The following is a 27,452-nucleotide window of genomic DNA, read 5'->3' as shown; positions in this document are numbered from 1 at the left end:
AGCCAGACACAGTTAAATGCATTGAGTTACTGCCCAACATTCCTGTTAGTTGATACTATTATGAATTTCTGTAATGCAATAAAAGCTAATAAAGAAGATAGATCTTGAATGAAATAGATACTTGTCTAGGACAAACCAAGTGGAAACAAATAATTGGTATCACTTACCTGCAGAGCAGTCTTCGTTTATGTAGCCTTCATCACAGACACATCGACCATCAACGCAACTCCCACGATCATTGCAGTTATTGGGACAGGCCAAACCTGCACAATCTAGTCCTCTGTAATTTGGATCGCAGACACACTGACCATTGACACATTGGCCACGGTTATTGCAGTTGTTAGGGCAGGCCAGTGCACTGCAGTCCTCGCCAGTAAACCCATCATCACAGATACATTGCCCGTTGACACAGCGGCCACGGTTGTTACAGTCATTTGGACAGGCCAGCTGACCACAGTCTTCCCCTGTGAAACCTTCTTCACATATGCATTGGCCATTGACACATTGCCCACGGTCATAGCAGTCATTTGGGCAAATTAGCTCACTGCAGTCTTCTCCTGAATAGCCCTCCTCACAGATGCACTGACCACTGACACAGTGACCTCGGTTGTTGCAGTTGTTTGGACAAGCGACTTCACCACAGTCGTCTCCAGTGAAGCCATAGTTGCAGATGCACCGGCCTTTGACACAGCGACCAAAATTGTTGCAATTGTTTGGGCAGAGGAGCTGACTGCAGTCTTCTCCTGTGAAGCCTTCATCACAGATACAATGTCCTTCATCGCAGTGTCCACGATGGTTACAGTTGTTTGGGCAGGTCGATTCACCACAATCTTCTCCAGCGAAGCCTTCATTGCAGATGCACTCTCCATCGACACAGATCCCACGGTGGTTGCAGTTGTTCAGGCAAGCCCATTCGCTACAGTCTTCGCCAGCGTAGCCTTCGTTGCAGACACACTGCCCATTGACACAGAGGCCATTGTTACTGCAGTTGTTTACACAGACAAGTTCTCCACAATCTTCACCAGTGAAACCTTCATCACAGTAACATACCCCGTCAATACAACGCCCACGATCATAACAGTCATGAGGGCAAATAATTTCTGAGCAGTCCTGATCCGTAAAACCTTCATCACAGATACATTCTCCGTCCACGCAGCGGCCACGATTATAGCAGTTGTTTAGACAGGCCAAATCCCTACAGTCTTCTCCAGTTAAGCCTTCATCACAGACACACTGTCCATTGATACAAATGCCTTGGCCACTGCAGTTGTTGGGACAGAGCTTTATCCTGCAATCTTCGCCTGTATGACCCTCATCACAGACACAAATTCCATCAATACAGATTCCATATTCACCACAGTCAAATCGACACAGCTGCTGGCTACAGTCTTCTCCTGTGTAACCACTAAAGCAATGACAGACACCATTTATACACCTGCCTTGATCACTGCAGTCATTAGGGCAGGAGACTTCAATGCCACAGTCTTCACCAGTGAAACCTTCCTCACACAAACACTTGCCGTTAACGCAGGTGCCTCTTTCATTGCACTGTTCTGGACAGTCAGGCTCTGTGCAATTTGTTCCTTTCCAGCCTGGGTTACACAAACAGCCACAAGTGTCTGTACTGTAGTTTCCATTTACACCACAGAATGGTTTTACATCAATGCGACCTAAGAAAAGATGTTTTTTTGTGTAAGACATGATTTGTATCAAGTAGGCAACTAAGACTGAAGGGCTTTAATTCCATTAAATTGCTTGGACATCACAACTTTATCTGTTCTAATATCCAAATTTATTCTTAACAATATGAGATTAAATATGTACCAGCTATTTGTTTTGGTAAGACAAGAATATATATATAAAACTATATATATAGCAGAACTCTCAGTTTACATTGGTGACATGGTAGAAGCACCACAATTATTTAACTATTTAATACGCTTACTACTTTCATACCTGTTCCTTGCTGTGCACCATTTCCACAGCATCCTCCATTAGCGCACTGATCACGCAATGATGAGACATGACCTTCCAGCACCTCCAACCTGTTGAGTAAGTCACGGATGTCTGGCCCTGCCGCACAGCCGCAGGCCTGACGTGGGATATTGATTCGATGAGTGAAGACAATTTGATTTTCACCATCAACAGTATGCTCTATGTGCTGGTCGCTGGAATCAGCTTTGGGTCTTGCAATGCCATCGGGAGACTCCAGGTCCACTGAACAGAGAGAGCCAAGAGGAACATTGATGTTGTAGACGTGGTTGAAGTTTATAGGTTGGATTCCAACAGGTAAAGTGATATTCTCTTCTTTTGGCTGTACAATGTCTCTCCTCTGTCTAATAACTTTCTTAATAAGCCCCTCGTGGGTTTGTTCCACCAAAATAGCTGTCACAAAACAAACTAAAATGTGCCACTTGAGCCCCATTCTGGTAGTTTGCGATCTTCCTATTTTGTGCAGTCAATTTTGTTTACTGATGTAACACAGAGCGATAAAATGTGAGAACTTTGGGACCTTTCCAGCTCAATTTATCTGTAAGAAATCAAGAAATAAAATGTGAAAGGATATCTCTTCACAAACTGACATGACGTTTTGTAATTCCTCACACATTTGGAACAAAAATTAAAATTTGCATTTGGAGACATGTTGAGGCAACCAAATTAAGCAACAAAATTGAAACATGGTGGGTTGATTGATTTAAAAGTTGATTGAATTAGATGTCCTCAGGGATGGGCAATAAATGCTGACCCAGCCAGCGACGCCCACATCCCATGATGAACAAAGAAAACGGGGAAGGTCAGCAAAAGTGAAGATCAGAAATATGCTTTTCTTTCTTTCAACCATCTTTGTAAATCAGCCAATAATAGATAACAAAAGAGATAATTATTATTTATAGGGAAGACATTTTCCACATAACGGGAGCATCAAGGGGCACAATTTACCTGCTGCGTCCCACAGAATCAGGATGGGACGTGACTGGATCCAGGGAGAAGCCTCTTCAGGGATTCCTGATGGTCGAGATAGCTCGCGAGACATCGCAATCTGGATCTTTCCCACAATGGGCAGGACCCAGACTCACATAGTTAAGTGAGCTTAAAATCCCACTTAATTATGTCTGTGCCGATCGAACGGCCATCCGGCATCTACCGACCTCACTGAGGAGCCACCAACCGGGTGCCATTTAGCACTGGTACCCACTAACAGGGACCAGGTGGAACGGCACTTAGGGGTGTCTCCCAGGTGATTGGAGACTTCTGGGTGGTCGGCCTCTTGGCAGGGTGGCACCCTGCCACTGCTAGTGCTACCTGAGCACTTGGCACTGCCAGCCTGGCACCTTGGCAAGGACACTAAGAGGTACATTTTTAAAGCTTTTGAATTATTTTTCTAATTTACAGAAGGACTGATACTTTAGCGCCATCTTGTTTTATATATTTTTGAAAAGTAATTTACAGTAATTTGAAGTCAGGTTTTCAAAGTTCCTGGATTGATTTATGCTTTTGTGACAAATCCATTTTCAGCCAAATAACAAGTTATCACTCCAAATATATCAAGGAATATTTGAAATGCATTTAAGAAAATCCTGTGTTTAACTTGCTGTCCAATTGTGCTGGACCGTGACAGATTTTAGGAGGGATTCTCCCGAATCCGCGCGATGGCCCAATGCCGACGTAAAAAACAGCGCAAACTACTCCGCATCAGGCCGACCGGAAGTTGCGGAATTCTCCGCATTTCCGGGTGCTAGGCCGGCACCGAAGGGACTGAGCGAGTTAGCAGAACCGCCAGCGTGGCCCAGCTCAGGTCTCACCCTGTGGGATCATGTCCAATCCACAATGGCGGGACTGGCCAGCTCAATCGGGGCCGGGAGAATTGCCAGGGTGGCCGCTGCCAACGGCCCCCGACCGGTGCGGCGTGATCCCCACCCGAAAACCGGCGCCGGAGAATATGGCAGCCGGCGTCGGAGTGGCGGGGCGAGATCCCCCTCCCAGGGATTCTCCGACCCTTTGTGTTTGGCAAAACACCAATGATTCTGAGTAGAAACACAAGGGAATGAAGCACTTTACAAAGCTGGCATGATTTTGGGTGCAACTTACACTGGAATCACCAATTCATTCACCATTATGCCAAGTCTGTTTCATTCCCATGGCTACTTTAAACTGGCAGCTGATTTTCCTGGTCAGCAAGGCATCTTGTAAGTTTGAGTTCATTGAGTATATGCAAGCCTTTACATTCTAACTGCCTAGTTAGCAGGCCCTTAATCCAACAATTGTCTGAAACTATGTGCAATAATGGACACTCCGCCTCTCAAATTTACAAGGCTAAAAATTTGAGGGGAAAATCCGAATTCTGAATGCCACCTTGGAACAATGAGAAAAGTCGAGTTGAACAATTTTATTTCAAAAAAGATTTTGAACTTTGAAAAAGTTCCAAATTGCAGCATGCTTCATTTTTGCACGGTATAATTATCAATGTACAGCAAATGAGTCTGGGAATGTCTTACTGTCTGCAAACTTGGCAGCAGGTGGCTGAGCTTTATGTGTGTGTAATGGACCAAAGAATTTTAATTTAAAAAAAGAGGACCTTCCCAATATTACCCAATGTCAAGTCCAGGTGATGCAAGAGTGACTGAAATTCCAACACCTGAAACCATAAAGCCAATTGTTGGCATTGAAAAATGTTAGAATTTGAACAAATAAAAGGCAGCATGGTGGTGCAGTGGTTAGCACTGCAGATTAAGATGCTGAGGACCCAGGTTCAATCCTGGCCCCGGGCCACTGTCCGTGTGCAGTTTTCACATTCTCCCCGTGTCTGCATGGGTTTCACCCCCACAACCCAAATATGTGCAGGTTAGGTGGATTGGCCATGCTAAATTGCCCCTTAATTGGAAAAAAAATTCAGTGCTCTAAATTTATATAAAAAAAGGAATTTCAACAAATAATTGTTTAATTGCACTAATATTTTGCATTTGACTCAAATCAAGTTTCTAACTTGAAGCGTCACTACAAGAGTGAAATTGGAAGGCTTGCTCAATTTTCATTGTCCTCAGTAACAGCGAGGAATCAGAGAATAATACAGTGCAGAAGAAGCCCTTCAGCTCATCATGGCTGCACCGACGTATTAAAAACATCTGACCTGCCTACGTAATCCCATTTGCCAGCACTTGGCCCATAGCCTTGAATGTTATGGCATGCCACGTGCTCATTCAGGTCCTTAATGATGCAAATTCAGACCCAAACTTTACTTCACTAGTTAAGTAGCCACTGTCAATCTGGCCACAGGGGCCAAGAAATGGATACTTCAAACAATCCAAATGCATAGACCATCCCTAACGCTTTGGTGACAGCATGAGGGAGAGATGGTTGCAGTTGAACATGGGGTAAGCAGTCAACTGTTAAAAGTTTACAAATTTTGTAGGACCAGATGAGGTCACCAAAGTAATGGGGGGCAGGTATTTGAAGTTTGATTCTAAGTCGAGAGGGGTTGCGATTTTGTTTAGTAAGAAGACGGTATTTGTGGTGGCTAACGAGGTGCGGGACTCAGGAGGGTGGTGAGTGATAGTGAGCGTGGTCTTGCGGGGCATCTGTCATCTTTTTCTGCCCAAGTGGGATAATATGGAATTCATTAAGAAGACTTTGCCGGCCATTCTGGATTTAGAGTTGCACTAATTGATTATGGAGGTGATTTCAATTGTGTTTTAGATCTCAGGATGGATAGGTCAAGCCCCAAATCATTGATAACGTCGGGGATAGTGAAAGAGATGGGGGTAGTGGATCAGTGGACATTTAGGCATTCGAAGAGTACGAGTTTTCCGTCATCTCCCATATGCATAGACTTTTCCTGATGGGGAAATCTATATTCTTGGGGTTAGTAGGGGCGGAAGACACCAGGATTGTAATATTGGACCACATTAAAACTTTGCGCGAAAGGAGCTCACTTTGTTTCCTCAGCTACCAAGTCATACCCTACTGGAGAGGTTGTTATCAAATGAGGAGTTGGGGGAAGGGAGGATTGCAGGTATTTATAAGTGGCTACTGGAAGCCGGGGGAGGTGCCATTAGACGAAACAAAGAGTAAGTGGGAGGAGGAGTTGGGAATGGAGCTAGGAGGGTGGGGGGACTGCCTGGAGTGAACTCTTTTATTGGTGAACTTGACTTCCTTGTGTGCCAGGATGAGTCTGGTACAGTTTAAGGTGGTCCACAGAGCTCATATGATGTGGGCGCGGATGAAAAGGTTATTTCCCGAGGTGGGGAATAGGTGTGAGAGGTGCACAAGGAGACCAGCGAATCAAGTACACATGTTCAGGTCCTGCCCAAAGCTAGTAGAGTTTTTGGACATTGATCTTTGAGACACTGTTGGAGACAGTGGGTGTGATGGATGAGCCGTGCCAGCTGCTGGCGATCTTTGGGGTGTCGGAGATGCGGGAGCTACTGGAGGGAAGGGGGCTGATGACGTGGCCTTTGCCTCCCTGATTGCTCGCCAAAAAGTTCTGCGAGGGTGGAGGTCGGCGGCGCCCCCGAAAGCATCGGCATGGCTGGAGGAGGGGGGAAATGAAGTGTGCTGTCAGAGAGTCAGAGGAGGGATTTTGTGTGAGGTGGGGACTGCTTATACCTGTGTTTAAAGATTTATTTGTCGCCGGTGATTAAGGGGAGGGGTGTTTTCGGGGAGAGGGTTGTTGGGCAAGGTTTAATAATAATAATCTTTATTATTATCACAAGTAGGCTTACATTTACACTGCAATTAAGTTATTGCGAACATCCCCTGGAGCCATATTCCAGCGGCTGTTCGGGTACACTGAGGGGAGAATTCAGAATGCCCAATTCACCTCACAAGCGCGTCTTTCGGAACTTGTGGGAGGAAACAGGAGCACCCGGAGGAAACCCACGCAGACATGGGGAGAACGTAAAGACTCCACACAGACAGTGACCTAAGTTGGGAATCGAACCTGGGACCCTGACGCTGTGAAGCAACAGTGCTAACCATAAAAACAGGAAAAATGACAAACTGTTTATATTTCGGCTGTCTTTTGGGTGGCTGTGTACCTTTTTATGCTAGTTTTGGAATAAAATGTTTTATTTTAAGAAGTTTACAAATTTGTTGGTTTACTTTAAAAAATATAATGTTTATTTTCTGAATTCCTTGGAGGAGAGGAGGCAGTCTAGTGATGGCAGATCTGTTCTCCTGTTTTAAAACATATCGAGCAACAAAATATACATTTTTGTATTCATTTACGAGATGTGGGCATTGCTGGCTAGGCCAGCATTTAATGTCCACCCCTAGTTGCCCTTCAGAAGGTGTCAGTGAGCTGCCTTCATGAACCACTGCAATCCCTGAGGTGCAGGTGCATCCACAGTGCTGTTAGGGAGGGTCAGAGAACTCCTATCTATTCACTGAGCCTGATGATTTTGATGGTTAGGTGAGAAAAAATATCCCCATAATTTACAATTGATACTGCCTGGAACTCACTGTTTTGCTTTATGATAAATAGGATGTTTGTACCAATATATAAAACACCACAATACAGCAAATGATATTTAGAATGTAGATTATGACTTTAACTGTATCCCAAACCAGAACAAACCTGAAAATGTTTCACTTTATTACAATTGTACTGTTTTTCCAATATACTACAAATACTACAGGTCCATTCTTTTGAAACTACTTCATGTTTTTATCACCCCCCCCAAAGATTTCATACTTGTTGACTCATTCAACAAATTTATGAATTTTCATTAGGTTAAAATGAGGGGCACAGAACAACCTCGGGTGAAGCCAGACTTAGGAATTCCTCCCCCAATGTCTCATCCTTGATTCAGGGTAACACATTAACATCCAAGTCAGAGATTTGTGGCTTCAAGTCTTGAGCACCTCATCCAACCATGACACTTCAGTGCAGCCCTTGAATGCTGCATTGTCGGAAGTTCCACTTTTCGGATGAAACATTATATCGAGGCACCACCCGTCCTCTCCAGTGGATGTCAATGATCCCGTGACTGTGTTTCAAAGAGCAGATGAGTTCTTCATTGATCTTCATAGAATCTTTATAGTGCAGAAAGGATGGCCATTTTGCCCATTAAGTCTGCACCAATTCTTTGAAAGAGCATTCCACCCAGGTACACTCCCCCGTCCTGTCCCTGTAAACCCAGCTAGCCTGTACATCTTTGGACTGTGGGAGAAAACCGGAGAATCCGGAGGAAACTCGGAGTTCTGCCTGATGTCCTGGCCAACGTGTATCCTTCATTATTTCATTGCCATTTGCAGGGCTTTGTTGTGCAAATGTTCTCCGTGTTCCAAGAGTGGCTACACTTCAAAAGTACTGTATTGGCTGTAAAGCACTTTGAGAGGTCTGTGTAATGGAAGACCATTCTTTTCTTCCTGTGGAGTAAAATCTCAATCTCACTTGTCACCACTTCCTGATAATAATCTTCGACCTGCAATTTATCATGGCCAGTTTCAGGGCAGGTTATACAGACCACATCATGAGTGTAGTCAGTCAAAACCCTCATGACACTTCACTAAATATAATTTTGAAGCCATTTAGAAATTTTGAAAATACACCACGTCTCTCATTTAGATACGACAGTTGTCAAAATACAAGATGAATGGCAGACAGGCACAAGAAGCGAGATCACCAGGTTGTCTCCATGAACATAAGCATTAAAGTTACAATAAAAGGCAACCAAAGCTATCACAATTTGCTGAAAGAAAAGATCTTACAAGAGACTCGCAGTATGGATGTGCTATGCAGATGCTGAATCTCTTAAAACGGAGAAACAGTGAATATCTTTATCAATTGCACGATAATGCAATATTACTGTATAAATCTATTTACCTGTAGAGTGGGCATTGACTATTATTGATAGATCTTAAATTGTAAAATAGCATAAGTTCACAATACAAATTCTGGAAAAAGAAGGCATTAATTGTAATTTCATCATGCTCATAGAGGATTAATTAAAACTGAACTAAATCAGGTACACATAAAGCTTAAAAAGCCTCATATTCAATATTCAAGCTAATTCAAAATACTGGGTGAATTGATGTTATAGCCAAGATTCATTTTCAACCCCAGATCTCAGCTCTTGGCAAAGCTCTGTGCAGCCCTCCCATCAACACAGCTTAAATGCCAAACTTCAAAATGTGCTGATAATAGCACTAAAATAGATAGCGGTGGAATTGGCAAATTAATCTGCTGCACAATTTCACAGCTGGGCAACATTGAGTGACAAGATGGTCAAATAGAATTTCCACTAAATAATGAATGCTAGCCTTTTGACACAAAGAAGGTGCCCTTTTGAAATATAATGAGAACGTGGTGCACAATGTTAACAAACTAAATTGCCACGCAAAATGGTGTTTGATGATTTTTAATAACGATCTTCATATAGACTTTATCATACAGGAAACAAAAACCTTTTATTTCTCCATTTCAACAGTGCTGGAGAGTAGCATTGAGTAATAATAACCGTTTGGGACAATATAACATGTTTAACATGAAATAAATTGCCGATTCTTATCTTACCCCCAGGTAATGGGGGAAAATAGGTCTGAATCCCTTCAAATGAACCATGCGTCAGCCACCTTAGTGGAATTGCATAACAGAAGATGAAAACAATGAATAGTATAGTCATATAGTATAATATAGTTAGAAACTGAAAGCCAGAAATTATAGTGCCATCTTTGAGAGCCTATTATTTTCTATCTATGGAGGTTCAGACAATACTGATAGCGATTTCAAAGTCATTGACAATTTTCTTTGTTGCATTGAAATTAGATCGATCAAAAATGAAATCTGCAAAATAAATAATATATTAAGCAATCTCTGAGTAAAAAGATTTATCCCGTGAGTTCATATCACAATTCTGTTCATTCTGACACGTCCTTATTTAGCGCGAAGATTTATTGCCAAATATATTCTTTGTCAACTGACAAATTCCTAACCCCCCACCAATTGGGTTTCTTATCACCCCACCTCTATTGTTCAGGATGCCCATCATTCTCCATTGCCCATTGCCTTCCTTTGCCCAAATTATAACTTTAAAACTTTCTCTTCCAAGTCACACGCCATCCACACTTGGGGAGTTGCGTCAATGTGGAAGGGCTAATGTCCTGGAACTCAAAGCGAACATTGTGGAACAACCATCATCACAGGCACAGAAACAAATCAAGGTGATGGTGACCCATCATCCTCTCAGGCAACTAGGATTGGACAATATACGCAGCCCTGCCAGTGTCATCCATTTTGAGAGCACAGAATTAATTATGTGGTGCAGTGTTGATTGTGTGGGTATGATGAAAGTACTACTACCCAATAAATATATGGCTTTTAACATTGCAATTGTTTTCTGATATATGACATTGCTCATTCTAATTATTTTATATGTTAATTTGTTAATTTATATTTACAGTGGGTTATTTTTAGTGAAAGGGTGGAAACAGATGTGGAATAAGTGCTGTGCTAATTTGAAAGTTTATTTTTAGCATGCAGTTTCGGTTTTAACTGCTGGTTTCTCCAATTTGAACCTGTTTGGGTTAAAAAAAAAAAATCAGACACCTACAGGTTTAGCACTCAAAGGCCGATTAGACATAATTTTCACAGAGCAGTACATGTGGGCTCCATGCACCGATTGCTATTGAAGGTATGGAGCGTGCTGACTTCCCCTCAGTGGTATACTTCAGGATGGCTCAGGGTGAGAAGATGCATGATCATAAATGTCCTGGAGGAAGAAGTTCAGAGGAGGAGGGATAACCTTTAACCATTGAAAGAAAGACCTCGGCCTCTCTTCCACAGCAGCTGGTCTGCCCTGGCCTCACATCCTCCCAGGGAATCAAAGGGAGGCCCTTAGCAAAATGCCATGGACTCCTTTATCTCCTGATGACTTCTAAAAGGTGTCCAATAATGCAATGGCACCACACTTACTCTTTTTAAGTAAAATCTTCACAGAATTTCCAGAATAAATGTTGATAAGACTGACGGTGCAGTCTTGACAATTGTCCCAGAAAATTTCCCAATGTACTTTAGGGCAGCACGGTAGCATGGTGGTTAGCATCAATGCTTCACAGCTCCAGGGTCCCAGGTTCGATTCCCGGCTGGGTCACTGTCTGTGCGGAGTCTGCACGTCCTCCCCGTGTGTGCGTGGGTTTCCTCCGGGTGCTCCGGTTTCCTCCCACAGTCCAAGATGTGCGGGTTAGGTGGATTGGCCAGGCTAAATTGCCCTAGTGTCCTAAAAAATAATGTTAATGGGGGTTGTTGGGTTACTGGTATAGGGTGGATACGTGGGCTTGAGTAGGGTGATCATTGCTCGGCACAACATTGAGGGCCGAAGGGCCTGTTCTGTGCTGTACTGTTCTAATACTTCAAAAGTAGCCTTCAAATCTCTAGCAGCGACTGAACAATAAAAAGTGATCTACTTAAATGGACACTCAAAACCCCGGCAACTACAGGTTTTCCCCAATCAACTGGTTGTTGTTAGGAGAAAGAGTCAGATCAATTGTTAATCATCAATGTGCCGTGCAGCCTCATTAATGATTGCTAGCAATCATTTTTAATTATAATGAGCTGCTTAAAAATCTTCTGACTGCCGTGCTGAGAGCAAGCTTCAACTACACGCACTAAATACTGGCTAAACCAGCATTTCAGCCTAACGACTCTTATTTGGTCACCTCGGAGCATTTCAGTGTCCCAGAATATCCAGAGAAAGTCTCCCATCTACTCCATGGCCTGGAATATCGGGGGGAAATCCCTCCATCTAGCCCACATTTTAATTTAATCGTATGTGTAAGTTACAATGTGCATCTTTTTACATTTCACAGATTTTTAACAGCTGACTTGAGGCTAAAGGGACTTCCTCCATTTTGATTTTCTTAGCAATCTGCCAGACCTCACACCCTGAACTCCAACAGAGAAAGCATACAGTTACTTCAGGAAACCTTTACTGTGGTTGCCAACGTTGGCCTGCAGTCAGGCACTCAAATATGGCGATGGAGGAGTCTGCCAATTTCTATTTTATTCTTGACCAGGCGTCTTTCCTTTATGATGTTCGCTTTAATTTATTTATTAAGCCATTGAAGAAACCATGGGTTTCATGAGGTAAAATTGTGTCTAACTTATAGCACCCAGCTCATCAATGTGATTTTATGACACTCCTTTGCCTGGGATTCGAGAAAAGGTATAAAATTGCCAACACAACAGGGTGTGTGTCTTTGGCAAATAGCAGATAAAAGAATTTCATCTGAATGCTTTCATGAGTTCATATGGCAATGACATCCAATGATCAATGGGACCGTTGGCTAAATTTGCCAATGATACCAAGATAGGTAAGAAAGAAAGTCGTCAGAAGGTAAAGATTCTGCCAAGAGATATAGACAGGTTAAATGAGTGGGTAAAGCATCAGCAGATGGGGTATAATGTGGGAAAATGGTAACCTGGCCACTTTGACAGGATGAAGAGCAATACAATAAATATATATATATGATTTACCAGAAAAGGTTAGTTTTTAGGAACAGCAAGTGATTGGGAAGGCAAATAGAATGCTGGCATTTATTGCAAGTAGGGACGTTTTACTGCAACAAAAACAGAAAATGCCAGGAAAAGGTAGCAGGTCTGGCAGCATATATAAGGAAGGAAAAAAGAGTTAACATTTAGAGCCTCTATTTAAAAAAAATCGTTCATGGGATGTGGGCATCACAGGCTGTGCCAGCATTTATTGCCCATCCCCTATTGCCCTTGAGGGGGCAGTTAAGAGTCAACCACATTACTGTGGGCCTGGTGTCACATGTAGACCAGACCAGATAAGGATGGCAGATTTCCTTCCCAAAAGGTGGGTTTTTCCGACAATCGCAATGGTTTCATGGTCATCATGAGACTTTTAATTCCAGATTTTTATGAATTCAAATTTCACCATCCTCAGTGGCGGGATTTGAACTTGAGTCCCGAAGGAAATTACTCTACTTCTTCAGAATTAAAGAGAAGAAGAAATGTGCTGGATGATATATTGTATAAGAAGGGGTGGAATAACTGGAGAAGAGTAGAAAGTCAGTGATTGGTGGCAGCGAGAAGAGGTGGCAACAAAGATTTCAGAACGTGTTAATGGGAGAATAAAGCCAGTGCGAGTTGAAAGCAAAATTTAAGAATAATTGACAGATGCCCCAGAGGGGGAGGAGGAGGTTTGCATTGGACACAAAGTGTTTGGGATAAATGAAAAGGTTACAGTCTAAAAAAGTGACATGTCTGAACTCGATGATGAGTCCTGAGGATTGTGCAGTGCTATGTGCAGTTTTAGTCTCCGTCTAGGAAAAAGGATATTGTTTTGGAAGCAGTCCAGAGAAGTTCACTCATCCCATTCCTGGGATGAGGAGCTTATTTTATGAAGAAAGTTGAACAGATCCGCCATTGGAGTTTCTAAGAATGAGAGGTGATCTTGTTGAAACACATTAAGATACTGAGGTGACTTGATAGGGTCAATATTGGGAGGATGTTTACAATTGTGGGGAGACTAGAATCAGGCATCAACAGTTTAAGATTAAGAGGTCTCCCTTTTTAAGGCAGATGAGGAGCACATTTCTCTTCTCAGGTGTCATTACTGTGAGGAATGTTCTTATCCAGAAAGCAGTGGAGATTGTGTCATGGAATTTATCGAAGGCTGAGTTAAGATTTTGATCAACAGAGGAGGTCAACGGTTTAAGTGGGGCAGACCAAAAATGTTGTGTTGAGACTGCAACCAGATTAGCTATGATTTATTGAATGATGGAGCAGATTCGAAGAGGTCCTATGCTCCTATGTTGTTCCCATTATTGTATACATGCAAAATCATGGGTGTCACAAAGTTACTTGGTGATGAAGAGCATCTTCAAGTTCACCACATAGTCAGTAACCAGCCTATGCAGATCATCTGGTCTTTGTTGGGAATCATATGCTTATTATTCATTTTACTGTAATGGAACAGAAACTGGGCAGATTCTAGTGCTGGTATGTATATGTGCAACCACCTTACACCAAACAACCTGGTTCAAAATGAAGCCTGATGCTTCACATTCACTCCTTTCCAAAAAACATATCTGAACAATTAAGGGCAATTTTGATTAATTTGCGTAATTGTAGAAAGTGGGCTGAATTCTCTGCGTCGGAATTCTCAGTTTTTCCAGCCGCCTTGGGGTTTCCCGACAGCATGGGCTGCCCAACGATGGGAAACCCCATTGACCAGCTGGTGAAATGGAGAATCTCGACGACGTGCTGCACAGACATCTGGTGCAGCGCGATGGTAAAACACGCCCAGTATCTTTTGGAAAATTAATCCAACAGAATATAATTACAAACATTATGCTAATCTTAAATGTAACCCAGTTTAAAAATAAATTGTTTTCCTGACATAATCTTGGAAGGAGGTCTTGTTGCCCACCCATTAAACACTGTACAAGTGCTTGCAGTTTCAGCCAATGATACTTTAAAGTGACTGAATGATCAACACTTTTATTGGGCTGCAATAAAAAAGAATTTTTTTAAAGCAAGTGGATCGATGGAATGATGTTCTCCTGAAGCTTTTTTGTTACACTACAATACTGTCAATCTAGAGGTCTTGTGGCACATTGGGTGGGGCCCCTGCCTCTGAGCCAAGCTCTGGGTTTGAGTTCCAGCCCCAGGACTTGATGGCCAAGGAAGATGCATTCATAACATAGCTTGACAGGTTGCGTGTCGCCCTGCAAAATCCTTCCAGCAAAATTTAACATTGCAACTTAAATGTTGATACAATGGTATGACCAAAATTTGTGACAGAGGGAGATGTGATTTGAAACAGGAGCAACACCATTCTCCAATTTCTAAACTAATAGAATTGTAAATGTCAAGTACTATCCGTTTTTATCGGGTGTAAGAATTATTGAGAAAGACTAAACTAGGACACTAAGTTGATGTTTAGCACCACTTCCATTCTAAGCATACATTCTGCCATCTGTTGTCTGAACAGGATGCATTAGTTATCTGTGTTATGTAGTCAGCAGTCTCTCATTTTGCTTCACCTTACTTTGAAAAATACTCATTAATTGTAAAATAAATTTTCACTTCTGGAGAGGGACATTTATTTTTGTCTCCTGCGGAGCCACATTTAGACCATCTGACTCTGATTTATTACAGAATATGATTCTTGCCTGAGGAGAGAAATGGAAGGCAACGGGATCTCTGTATTGGTCAGGTGACCAAAATGGCCAAGGTTATTTGTCTCAATCCATCACGAATGGATTGTAAACCACCAGGGTGAAAGCAAGGTACTTCATTTGCACATTCCATCAGGGAATATGATCAGCATTCTATCAATTCGCATGGATAAACTTCAGTCTGATAATGTAAAGTTTACGAAGCATTTTGCGCCCAAAGCAGGAAAATGTAAATTTAAGTTGAAGAATTGGAAGAAAATCTGCTTTTGTATCTCAGATGTTTTATAAAGATAGACCATGAATCACTGGAGGATTGTGTTGTACCGTTTTATTTCTACAAATGTGATGGCTATCAAACTCTAGTTTTGTGCTGCATTTTGAATTTAATGTGGGGCTCAATTTGGGCCAGGGAGTGGGAGAAGAAGCAGGAACTGAATTTGTTTTTTTAAATTTAGATTACCCAATGATTTTTTCTATTAAGGTGGCAATTTAGCATGGCCAATCTACCTACTCTGCACATTTTTGGGTTGTGGGGGCGAAACCCACGCAGACACGGGGAGAATGTGCAAACTCCACACCGGACAGTGACCCATAGCCGGGATCGAACCTGGGACCTCAGCGCCGTGAGGTGGTTGTGCTAACCACTAGGCCACCGTGCTGCCCTTGAATATGTTTTTTGATCAAAAACTCGACTCCAGGGAGAAAAGCGGGAGTTCCTCATGGGATGGGTTTCCTGGACAATTAAGAACATTAGCTGGGAGAAACACAGGGCTCCCAGCTTCAGAGGAGCCACCTGGCTGCAGAAAAAGATAGGTAACTGGGAGAGTTCCTAAACAGAAGTTGCCTTCTCAGCCAAATAGCATGAAAAGAACCCAGGGCAACCTTTGCGGGTGGTGGTGTGGTTGTGCGCTGGATCCCTCTACATGGTATCTATGGCTGTACATCTACCAGGCCGCGAGGGAGGGCTTGTCACTAGTTGCCTGTCACCAGGCAGTTGATTTGCCTCCCATTGCATCAGGAAAGCTGGTGTGTAGTGGTAACTGCTACTAACTAGCAATCCACAGGCCTTGCAATGCTCTGGGGCCACAAGTTCAATTCCACCAAGTAGCTGGTGGAATTTAAATTCAATTAATAAATCTGGAATTTAAAAACAACTAGTCTTGGGAATAAAGGCTATAACCCATTGTTAATTATCATTAAAAACCCATCTGGGTTCACATGTCTCTTATTGGAAGGAAATCTGTTATCCTTACCTGATCTGTCCACGTGACTCCAGAACCATAGTAATGTACAGTGGACTCTTAACTGCCCTCTGAAATGGCCCAGTGTGGGTCCACGGTGGCTACAGTGGTTAGCACTGCTGCTTATAGCGCCAGGGATCCGAGTTCAATTCTGGCCTTGGGGTGATGCCTGAAGGAGTTTGCACGTTTTTCCAGGTCTGTTTGATTTCCCTCGGCTGCTCCGTTTTCCTCCCACCGTCCAAAGATGTGCAGGTTAGGTGGATTGGCCATGCTAAATTTCCTCTTAGTGCCTGAAGATGTGCAGATTAGTTGTGGTTACAGGATTACGGGGATTGTGTGTCAGGGAGGCAGTGGCATAGTGGTATTGTCGCTGGTTAGTAATCGAGAGACCCAGGGTAATGGTCTGGGGACCAGGGTTCAAATCCTGCCATGGCAGATGGTAAAATTTGAATTCAATAAAAATCTGGAATGAAAATGACCATGAAACCATTGTCGATTGTCTTAAAAACTCATCTCGTTCACTAATGTCCTTCAGGGAAGGAAATTTGTCGTCCTTACCTGGTCTGGCCTACGTGAGATCCAAAGCATCCAGTCAATAACAAAGCATTGTTATTGACTCTTAAATGATGGATGGGCAACAAATGCTGGCAGCCGGCTATGCCCACAGCCCATGAACCAATAAAAAAAAGTGGGCCTAGTTAGTGTGCTCTTTAAGAGGGACGGTGCAGTCTCGATGGGCGAATTCCCACCTTCTGCACTGTGGGAATTCTAAGCCACTCAGTTGTATCAAACCCCACAAGGTCTAAATGGAATAAAGGAGAGTGACCACCTTGCATTTACCAGAAATGACAACAGCATTCCTGGCCCTTGATCCTTACTAACGGATGGGGGAATATGCCAAAATTTGGAGAGATATCCCACCGATTAGTCAAGCAACAGCCTGACAGAATCATACCTTACAAACAATGTCCCCAACATCAGTATCTCCAGTGATGGCGGCATAGTGGTACACAGTCGAGAAGGAGTTGCTCTGGGAGTCCACACTCAATCTTGGACCCCAAGAAGTCTCATGCCATTAGGCCAACATGGGCAAGGAAACCTCCTGCTGGTTACCACCTACCAGACCTCCTCAGCTAATGAATCAACCCACCATGTTGAACACACTTTGAAGAAGCACTAAGGGTTACAAAGACACAGAGAGTACTCAGTTTGGTGCCAACATCAATGTCCATCATTAAGAATGGCTCAGTAGCATCTCTACTGGCTGAGTCATAAGGGCATAGCTGCTGTTTGGTTGTGCGACAGGCACTGAGGAAACCAACACGAGGGGGAACACCTACTCAACTCTATCCTCAGCAATCTACATGTTACAGATGCATTGATCCATGACAGTATTTATCGGAGTAACCACCATATAATCCTATCTTCACATTGAGGATACTTTCCATCATGTTGTGTGGCAGTACCACTGCGCTAATTGGAATGCATTTTGAACAGATCTAGCAACTTTAAAACAATGCATCCATGAGGCACACTGAGCCATCAGCAGCAGCAAAATTATGTACAACCAAAATCTGGGGACACATGGCCCGGAATATCCTTTGTGTAGGTTTTGAGTAGATTTTTCTCTTGTTTATTCCTTCAGCACTTGCCAGCATTATCCTTCTATCTACCAGTACCATCAAACTGGGGATCAACCCTGGTTCAATGTAGAGTTCAGGAGCCACCGTTTAAATGGTCGGGTCCAGTTCAGTTTCTGCTCAACGGGTAAACTCCAGGATGTTGATAAGTACCCCGAGGATTCAGCGATGGTTAATGTCATCGAATGTCAAGGGATAGAGTAAGATTCTTCCATGTTTGAGGTGGCCATGGCCTGGCACTTGTACGGCCTGAATGTTACTCGCTCATCAGTCCAAGCTTGAATGTTGGCCAGGTGAGACTGACTGCCCTTGACCTCAAGACAGCTTTGACCTAGTGTGGCATCAAGAGGCTGGAGCAAAACTGGAGTCACTGGGAATAGGGGGAAAACGTGGTTGAAGTCATACCCTGGCACAAAAGAAATAACTTGTGGTTGTTTGGGTCAATCATCTCAGTCCAAGGACATCACTGCAGCAGTTACTCAGGGTAGTGTTCTATGCCCAACCACTTCACCAATGATCTTCTTTCCATCATAACATCAGAAGTGAGGATGTTCGCTAATGACTGCACAATGTTCAGCACCATTCCTGATTCCTCAGATGCTGAAGCACTCCATATCCAAATGCAACAAGCCCTTGATGACATTCAGGCTTGGGTTGATAAGTGGAAAGTAACATTCAGGCATTGGGCATGTTCAGCAAGAGAGAATGCAGCCATCTCCTCTTGACAGTCAATGGCATTACTACTGCTGAATCCTCCCCCCCCCAATCCACGAGCCCCCCACCCACCTCCCCAACCACTACCAACATCCTATGGTGTAAGAAATACTGAACTGACCAGCTATCCAAATTATTATGGTTACAAGATCAAGTTAAAGGCTGGGAATTCTGCCAGAGAGTTTGGTAAGTCATCTTCCTGGGAGTGTGCATAACCTCCTTTAATTGAAGTCCATTCACTGGAGCTGTAGCTACTTAGGGTAATTCTCCTTTCAATTCTCCTCCCTCCTAAATCTCTGTTTATTATGGCCAATCATACTCCAGGAATCACAGAGACAACCTTACGTTCTCTCATTCTGTGATACAGTATGTTGTGCTTTATTGTATTGTTGTATTCCAGCTCCACAAATATCCCCATCCTCAAAAATGGAGGAGCCCAGCACATCAGTGCAAAAGACAAAGCTAATGCATTCACAATAATCTTCAGCCAGAAGTGCCAAGTGGATGATCCATCTTGCTCTTCCCCAGAAGTCCCGAGCATCACAGATGCCTGTTTTCATCCAATTCAATTCACACCATGTGATATCAAGAAGTGGCTGAAGGTACTGGATACTGCAAAGGCTTTGGGCCCTGACAATATTCTGGCAATAGTACTGAAGACTTGTGCTCCAGAAAGTACTGCATCCCTAGCCAAGCTGTTCCAGTACACCTGGAACTGGAATCTACCCGGGAATTTGGAAAATGCCCGGGTATATCCTATACACAAAAAGCCAGACAAATCCAACCCGGCCAATTATTGCCCTGTTAGTCCACTTTCAATTATCAGTAAAGTGATGGAAGTAGTCATCAACAGTGCTCTCAAGCAGCATTTACTTTACAATAACCTGCTCACTGATGTTCGGTTTTGGTTCTGCCAGGGTCACTCAATTCCTGACCTCATTATGGCCTTGGCTCAAACATAGACAAAAGAGCTGAATGCCAGAGACGAGGTGAGAGTGACTGCCCTTGACATCAAGGCAGCATTTCAATGAGTATGACATCAAGAATCCCAAACAAAACTGGAGTCAAAAGGAATCAGGGGAAAACTGCCACTGGTTGGAGTCATACCGAGCACAAAGGAAGATGGTTATGGTTGCTGGAGGTCAGTCATCTTAGTCCCATGACATCATTGCAGGAGTTCCTCAGAGTAGTGTCTAGGCCCAACCATCTTCAGTTGCTTCATCAATTAAATTCCTTCCAATAAAAGGCTAAGTGTGAGGATGTTCGCTGATGATTGAACCATTTTAAGCACAATTCAGGATTCTCCAGACACTGAAGCCATCCACGTGCAAATGCAGCAAGACCTGGACAATATCCAGGCTTGGGCTGACAAGTGGCACGTAGCATTTGCGTCACAGAAGTGCCAGGCAATGTCTATCTCCAAGAAGAGAAAATCAAACCAATGCCCCTTGACAATCAATGGCATTACCATCACTAAATCCTCCACTGTCAACATCCTGGGGGGTTACCATTAACTGAACTGGACTAGCCAAATAAATACTGTGGCTACAAGAGCAGATCAGAGGCTAGAAATCCTGTGGTAAGTAACTCCTCCTGACTCCCAAGTCAGGCATGTGATGGAATGCTCCAAATCACAGTAAGTTGAACGTGTAAAAAAATCAAAGTAAGCATGACCATCTGACAATGGGGGAAAGAATAATCACACAGACCTCCATGAAGAATTTAATTCCTTGGATCCCTTCCTGGAAAATACCCCTGGCTGCACTTGATAGGTGAACCATGAACTGGACATAGAGTCGGATGTTATGCAGGTGGCTGCAGGAAGAGGAGTTAACTAAAAAGAAGGCTAAAAGCATTCAAAACAAATAAATAGGTCCAGAACAATGCATCCTCTGAGCAGGTTTCTTACTGTGTGGCAGTCTCTAATTACTGTGACTCTGCTGACTGTAACTTTTACATTGGGAAACAGATGTTGCTCGACTCGTCCAATGCTTCTGAGCAAGCTAAATTGCCCAGCAGAAGTATCCGAACCATAAATCTCAGTCAGAATTTGCTGCACCAAATGATCTTTCTTCTTAACAGTGCTAAATAGCTGTTTTATTGTAGAAATAATAGAATTGTTTTTCTGAATTTTTTTCCCTTCTGTTTTTGTTTGTCCATTCCTTTTGTTATGTTTTCCTTGGGGGCACAGAGCAAATTTCTAGTCATGAGAACAGGCCGGGCATTCATCCCCAAGCTTGACTAATGGCAATTTTGCGGCTGGTTAATTACTCGAAAATGGGTGAGGGTAGCTCGCCAAGGTATCAGTCTGAAATTATTCTTCTGAGGATTGCAGGGATGGGACCCAGACGTTCAAGCAGAATTGCCCGACTGCATTAGCCTGTACATTTCCCAGCACACAGCAGCACACACCTACCCCTTTTGCCTACTCAAATCAATTTAAAGAGAAAAACATGAAAAAAGATGAGAGCTAATACGACCCATTTGTCAGTCTTTACTCCACATTTGCCAAATGGTTTCATGCAATTTGTTTCCATTAAGATACTAATGACAACTCTCACCTTAATTGTCAGTCAATTTTTATTTTGCAGGTACAGGTAGGTGTGTGAATGGGGTGTGGTTATATCTCTTTTTTTATGTATTTAGAGTACCCAATTCATTCTTTTTTCCAATTAAAGGGAAATTTAGTGTGGCTAATCCACCTACGCGTCACATCTTTAGGTTGTGGGGGTAAAACCCACGCAAACATGGGGAGAATGTGCAAACTCCAAATGGACAGTGACCCAGGGCCAGGATCGATCCTGGGACCTCGGCATCGTGAGGCATCTGGGCTAACCCACTGTGCCATCGTGTGGTTATATTTCTGACGTAACCATATGTGGAGTGCACATTCTCCCCGTGTCTGTGCGGGTTTCATCCGGGTGCTCCGGTTTCCTCCCACAGTTCAAAGATGTGCAGGTTAGGTGGGTTGCGATGATCAATACGCAGGGTTACGGGAATAGTGCCGGGGAGTCAGCTGAGGTAGAGTGCTCTCTCGGAGTGTCGGTGCAGACTCAATGGCCTCCTTCTTCTCTGTAGGAATTCTATGAAAATTCCCATTCAGTCTCCTTTGATGCATTTAACAAGGCTCTTCATAAATCTAATTGGCTGTCCCCATTGTAGGGATGGGTAGCCATGCTTGCCCTGAACCAACTCCGGCAAAAATGACCACAGCCAGGAACAGGATGGGAAACTAGCACACTGGCCAGCTCCAGTATTTTTGAACTTCAAACTGTTCCCTCCCTTGATTGGGCATGAAAGATCAGCACGCTATCCCCAGGTTTTGCTCCCTGCCATTATATGACCACCTGTCAGGAACTCGGACCTTTGGTGCTCAATTCCATAACACTGTACATCAATTCTTCGATACATAGTGCAAACTCTTTATGTTTATGTTAACCGTGAAGATGTTTCATTGATATAGTAAGCTTTATTTAAAGCTGAACATGAGCAGGACTATTCAAATATGGCCAGTTCCGGCACTGGAACCTTGCCTGCCCAAGCGCCCATGTCAGGAAATTGCAGGCACCCGTTCCGTGACTTGTGAATTTAAATGGAAAGCAGATTATTAGGAACCTTTGATTGCCGGAGAAGATTCATATTCTGATGTACCATCAATGACGACAGACGAGAGTTGGAAGAGTAAACTGTGGCTTTAATCAGCTAAAAGACACTTGCTGGCAGCCGGTCCCAGAATAAGGGCAGGGCTGGACGATGGTCACCTTTATACTTGAGCCCGAGAGGCGGAGCCAGAAGGGACAAAGCCAGACAATTAACGAACAGTAAGAACAGTAAGTACAATAAGTAAGAACAGTAAGCACAATATAATATAGTGGTTTACCACATTCACCCCCTGTTAAAGAAGAGTCCGGCGGGGGTGAAGTGGACGGGTTGAATTAGAGAACGAGTCTGTCGGGGGCTCTGACCTTCTGCTGTGAATGCCTCAGTACTGGCTGTGGTGAGGACACTGGTGTTAGATGAAGTGTTGAGGCCTGCGTATCCAGGAGCGTGTCGTCTTCCGGATAAGTAGCAACGGAGGGAGATGGTGTAGAGTCGCGAGTAGCAACAGAGGGAGAAAGTGTAGAGTCGGGGGTAGTGGTGATGGTCACTGGGGAACCTGCGGGTACCAAGTCCCGAAGGGAGACTATGTCCACTTGCCCGTCCATGGTGTGCCACGTAGGCATATTGGGGGTTAGCATGGAGGAGATTGACCCGTTCGACCAGGGGATCTGACTTGTGACTCCTCGCATGCTTCCGGAGGAGGACAGATCCTGGAACCGTCAGCCAGGATGGGAGCGAGACCCCCGAGGTGGACTTCCTGGGGAAGACAAACATTTTCTTGTGAGGTGTCGCATTGGTGGCGGTACACAGGAGCGACCGGATGGAGTGGAGCGCATCGGGAAGGACCTCCTGCCAGCGGGAAACTTCTACACCGTAGGGCAAGAGGGACAGCCTTCCAGACCGTCGTGTTTTTCCTCTCCACCTGACCATTTCCCTGGGGGTTGTAGCTGGTAGTCCAGCTTGAGGCAATGCCCTTGCTAAGCAGGCTGATGTAGCTCATCACTCTTTTTTAAAATAAATTTAGAGTACCCAATTATTTTTCCAATTAAGGGGCAATTTAGGGTGGCCAATCTACCTACTCTGCACATCTTTGGGTTGTGGGGGTGAAACCCACGCAGGCACGGGGAGTATGTGCAAACTCCACACGGACAGTGACCCAGGGCCGGGATTCGAACCCGGGTCCTCAGCGCCGTAGGCAGCAATGCTAACCATTGTGCCACCGTGCTGCCCCAAGCTCATCACTCTTGAAGGAGGAATCCCGATCGCTATGGATGTAAGTGGGGAAACCGAACAAGGTGAAGAGGCCATGCAGGGCCTTGATGACTGTGGCAGAGGTCATGTCAGGGCATGGGATGGTGGAAGGGAAACGTGAGTACTCATCAATGATGTTGAGAAAGTACACATTACGGTCAGTGGAGGGGAGGGGCCCTTTGAAATCGATGCTGAGGTGCTCAAAGGAGGCCTTTACCAGGTGTGCTCTGTCCTGCCGATAGATGTGCGGTTTGCACTCCGCGCAAACTAGGCAGTTCCTGGTCATGGTCCTGACCTCCTCGATGGAGTAAGGCAGGTTGCGTGCCTTGATAAAATGGAAAAAATGGTGACCCTCCAGGTGACAGAGGTCATTGTGGAGGGCCCGAAGTCGGTGTACTTGTGCGATCTGCTCCTGATGTTTTTCCTTAGCCTCCTTCATTCGCTTGGCCAGAAGCTTAGCATACTCTGCTGCAGCTTCCTTGTTCTTTTGGGTACGATGTTTTTTCAGCGTTATCGCATCCTCGTACGAAGTAGCATCCCTGATAAGAAGGAAAACTTGCGGGCTCACCTGGGAGTTGAGGACACGCAGCTTGTGGGTCTCGGCGACGGCGGCGGCGGAGGAATCAATGTAAGATTTGAAGCGGCTTAGCCAGTGTTCAAACGTGGCAGAGGCATTGGCTGCTTGGGGGTCCAGCTCCAGGCGATCAGGCTTGAGCGATGGATCCATCTTAAAATTTTAGCTTATTAAATTGATGTACCATCAATGACGACAAACGAGAGTCGGAAGAGTAAACTGGGGCTTTAATCAGTAAAAGATACCGGCTAGCAGCCGGTCGCAGAATGAGGGCAGGGCTGTAGGTTAGTCAACTTTATACTTGAGCCCAAGGGGTGCAGCCAGCAGGGACAAACCCAGACATGTAACTAACAGTAAGAACAGTAAGTACAATAAGTAAGAACGGTAAGTACAATATAATATAGTGGTTTACCACATATTCTCACTGGGCAAAGCTCCAACTCAAAACAAGCAGATATTCATTCAAAGGCATCAGATCAGAACCAATTGGGTGAGTAAGAAGCATCTTACATTAACAGAGAAAAAAGAGATAATCAATGTTCTGATATGATTAGACAGGCAGAAATAACCAGCACAAGAACATTTTGATTGCGATTGTATTTGGGGACTTTTGAGTATTCCGTCATGGAAGGATGTTGGTACAATTTACATTAAAATATTATTGTTAAATTAAATTTAGCTCACAGGGGCTTAAGTTCATAGCTGGAAAATGTATTAATACAGTATCAATCCAGATTTCTTGAGAGAGTGGAGATTTGTTAAAAACAGCTCAGTAAAGATTGACACCCAAGATGTTGGAATGGGTCTATTCTTTTGCACTCAGTAGGGTTGAGTTCTGAGAGATCCCTCATCCAAATGGACAATGTCGGATTGATTTTTGCATCCGCTGGACAACCCCTTGACACGGTGAGCTGGGAGGGGGTAAAGTTTCAACACCTTTGTGTCTTCTCCATCGAAGACTTCAGGGTGCAATGAAACATGTAGGCAAGGCCAGTCTGCAAGATCTGACGGGGGAATCAGACTTAAATTAGAGAAAGGCTAGATTTAAGACAGACATAGAATCTCCTAGTCAGAAGATTGCATCGATTCTGTGAAGATGGACTGTGTTGCATTCTCGTCACTTTACGTTGTGTGAAGTGTGATGAAAATAAACTATTGTAAAGCGACGTAAAATGCTACTCTGGTTATTCACTTGTAGCTTATGAACTAAATTCGCCTGCTGATTTGAATCAACATCGTTTCACTGAAGTGTTCATTACGCTGTCTTTGGATGACAGGAGAAACACGTGTAGATATGTGTGCTAGGTTACAACATTGGGTTTTTAGTTTCAGTGATACTCAATCTACTATTTGACATTAATGGTGTCAGTGAACCCAAGAATATATTTCACCAAGGCCTGGAATTTGTCAAGTAAACTTTTGATAAGCTGGAAACCTGACAAGTCTTATATTTTTAGACAGTCATTATCCATCTAATTTTGACTTTATTTCAATGAACAGAGCTTATCTGTGTCATTCTTCCGTCACTGCCTCACAGTGCCAGGGACCCTAGTTCAATTCCGGCCTTGGGTGATTCTGTGGAGATTGCATGTTCTCCCCGTCTCTGCATAGGCTTCCTTCAGGTGCTTCGATTTCCCCCTCACAGTCCAAAGATGTGCAGGTTAGGTGGATTGGTCATAATAAAAAATTCCCCTGAGTGTCTAAGGATGTGCAGGTTAAGTGGGGTTACGGGAATAGGGCGGGGAGTGGGCCTAGGTAGGGTGCTCTTTCAAAGGGTCAGTGCAGACTCGATGGGTCGAATGGCCTCCTTCTGCACTGTTGGGATTCTGCAGTTTGATATGATGTAAAGTAATTTATTGCACAGGTACATCTTGTTGATGATGATTTTTTGTAAAATGCCTAAAACATTGCAGTTTGGATATACTACTAACAGACCCTTGCGTCTAAAAACAAATTCACATTACTTAGTTTGATTCCATTAACAATTCAATACCTGAAATTATAGAAAGACTTTCTCAATAAATGCAGTATACTTTGTCATAATATACACACAAGTATATGATGGTGCATAGACAGACACTGACTGACACACTGAATGACTAATCAACACACAGAACACAGCAGCCAATCACCAGACAGGACACGGCCACTATAAAGCCAGATGGCACTAGTTTTCCCGCTCTCTTGGGATGCAGCCTCTGAGACAGCCAGAGCCCATGATCAGCAACACGAACATCCACCATGTGCTAGCAGGATAGTCTGGTCAGGTTAGCCTCAGGTCTCCAGTCAACTCAACATAGTTTCAACCCACAGTGCAAGTATGTTTAACAGCTCATAGTTCAATAAAATAGAGTTGTACTTCTACAAGTGTTGGTAGCCTGTCTCTCTCACTGCTATGGTAAACGCAGTCCTCGCAGACCCAGCATACCCAACACATCATACTTGTTTTCAAAACACTTGTAAAAATATAATCTACATTGTGTTGCACTTAACACAAAACAGCTTCCTCAGTTCAATTCATGCATTAACTTGTATGTCAAAGGCACAGTATATGTGGGCTGTGCTGTTCTACTTTCCAATTCATTCCCACAAAATGAATTGAGGACCAAATTAAATTACCCTGTTTGCAATGTTCAGGCATTAAATTAATTTCAGGGACATGGAATCTCTTCCAATTTTGAACATATGTTCAGAAACTTGTTGCTGCTTTGTCTCAATTTCATTGGGTAAGGGAATATAAGTATACACATTTGCAAAGGTATAGGATTATGTTCTTCAGAGCTGAGTTTCAGGGATGTAATTCATCCAATCTGCAACACTTATTTATCCTTTTTAACACCATGCCAATTTAACACATAAACTTATATTCCAGCAGCCACATTTCTCTGCAACAAGAAGCCCCAGAGAAAGATCAGCAACTGCAAAATATTCCACTATTGCTAAGTAACTATCAAAACATAAGGTATCATGCTCACTAAAATATTATCCAGATCCTAGTTAAAACTTGCCAAAGATGAGCAATAACTTTCAAGCTATTATGTGGGAGAATTCTTACGCATGTTCATGATATAATTAAAGATAATTGCAGTATTTAAAATGTCACCTTTGCTCCCAGCAAATAGCTCAGTTCAGTCACTGCCCCACGGAGCTCAACAGATATTCTGAAACAGATGTATGCGAATTCTTGTGCGGACAAATGATGCAAACCAAAGAGAACTTAAGAAAAGGAGTAACTAAATAATACTTACATAAGGATTTACACTTCAGAAAACATGGGACATGGTCTGGTTC

The 27,452-nt window shown here is 43.5% G+C and overlaps 1 protein-coding gene across 15 annotated transcripts in view; it reads right to left on the bottom strand.

The window, feature by feature from the left end:
- Positions 1-27,452, bottom strand: part of tnc (tenascin C) — a 350,428-nt gene that overhangs the window by 109,426 nt on the left and 213,550 nt on the right. For all 15 annotated transcript variants that reach the window (XR_005458500.1, XM_038781949.1, XM_038781951.1 and 12 more), the window contains 2 exons: positions 1,957-2,530; positions 168-1,670 (listed from right to left, as the gene is read on the bottom strand). Coding sequence is in view for 14 of the 15 variants with exons in the window: in XM_038781949.1 (XP_038637877.1) it covers positions 168-1,670; positions 1,957-2,425 (1,972 nt within the window). In the remaining variant the exon portion in view is untranslated. The remainder of the gene's footprint in view (positions 1-167; positions 1,671-1,956; positions 2,531-27,452) is intronic.

The sequence above is a fragment of the Scyliorhinus canicula genome, chromosome 21 (genome assembly GCF_902713615.1).
Source record: "Scyliorhinus canicula chromosome 21, sScyCan1.1, whole genome shotgun sequence".
Classification (NCBI taxonomy): Eukaryota; Metazoa; Chordata; class Chondrichthyes; order Carcharhiniformes; family Scyliorhinidae; genus Scyliorhinus; species Scyliorhinus canicula.
This window is presented reverse-complemented; position numbering and strand designations above follow the sequence as displayed.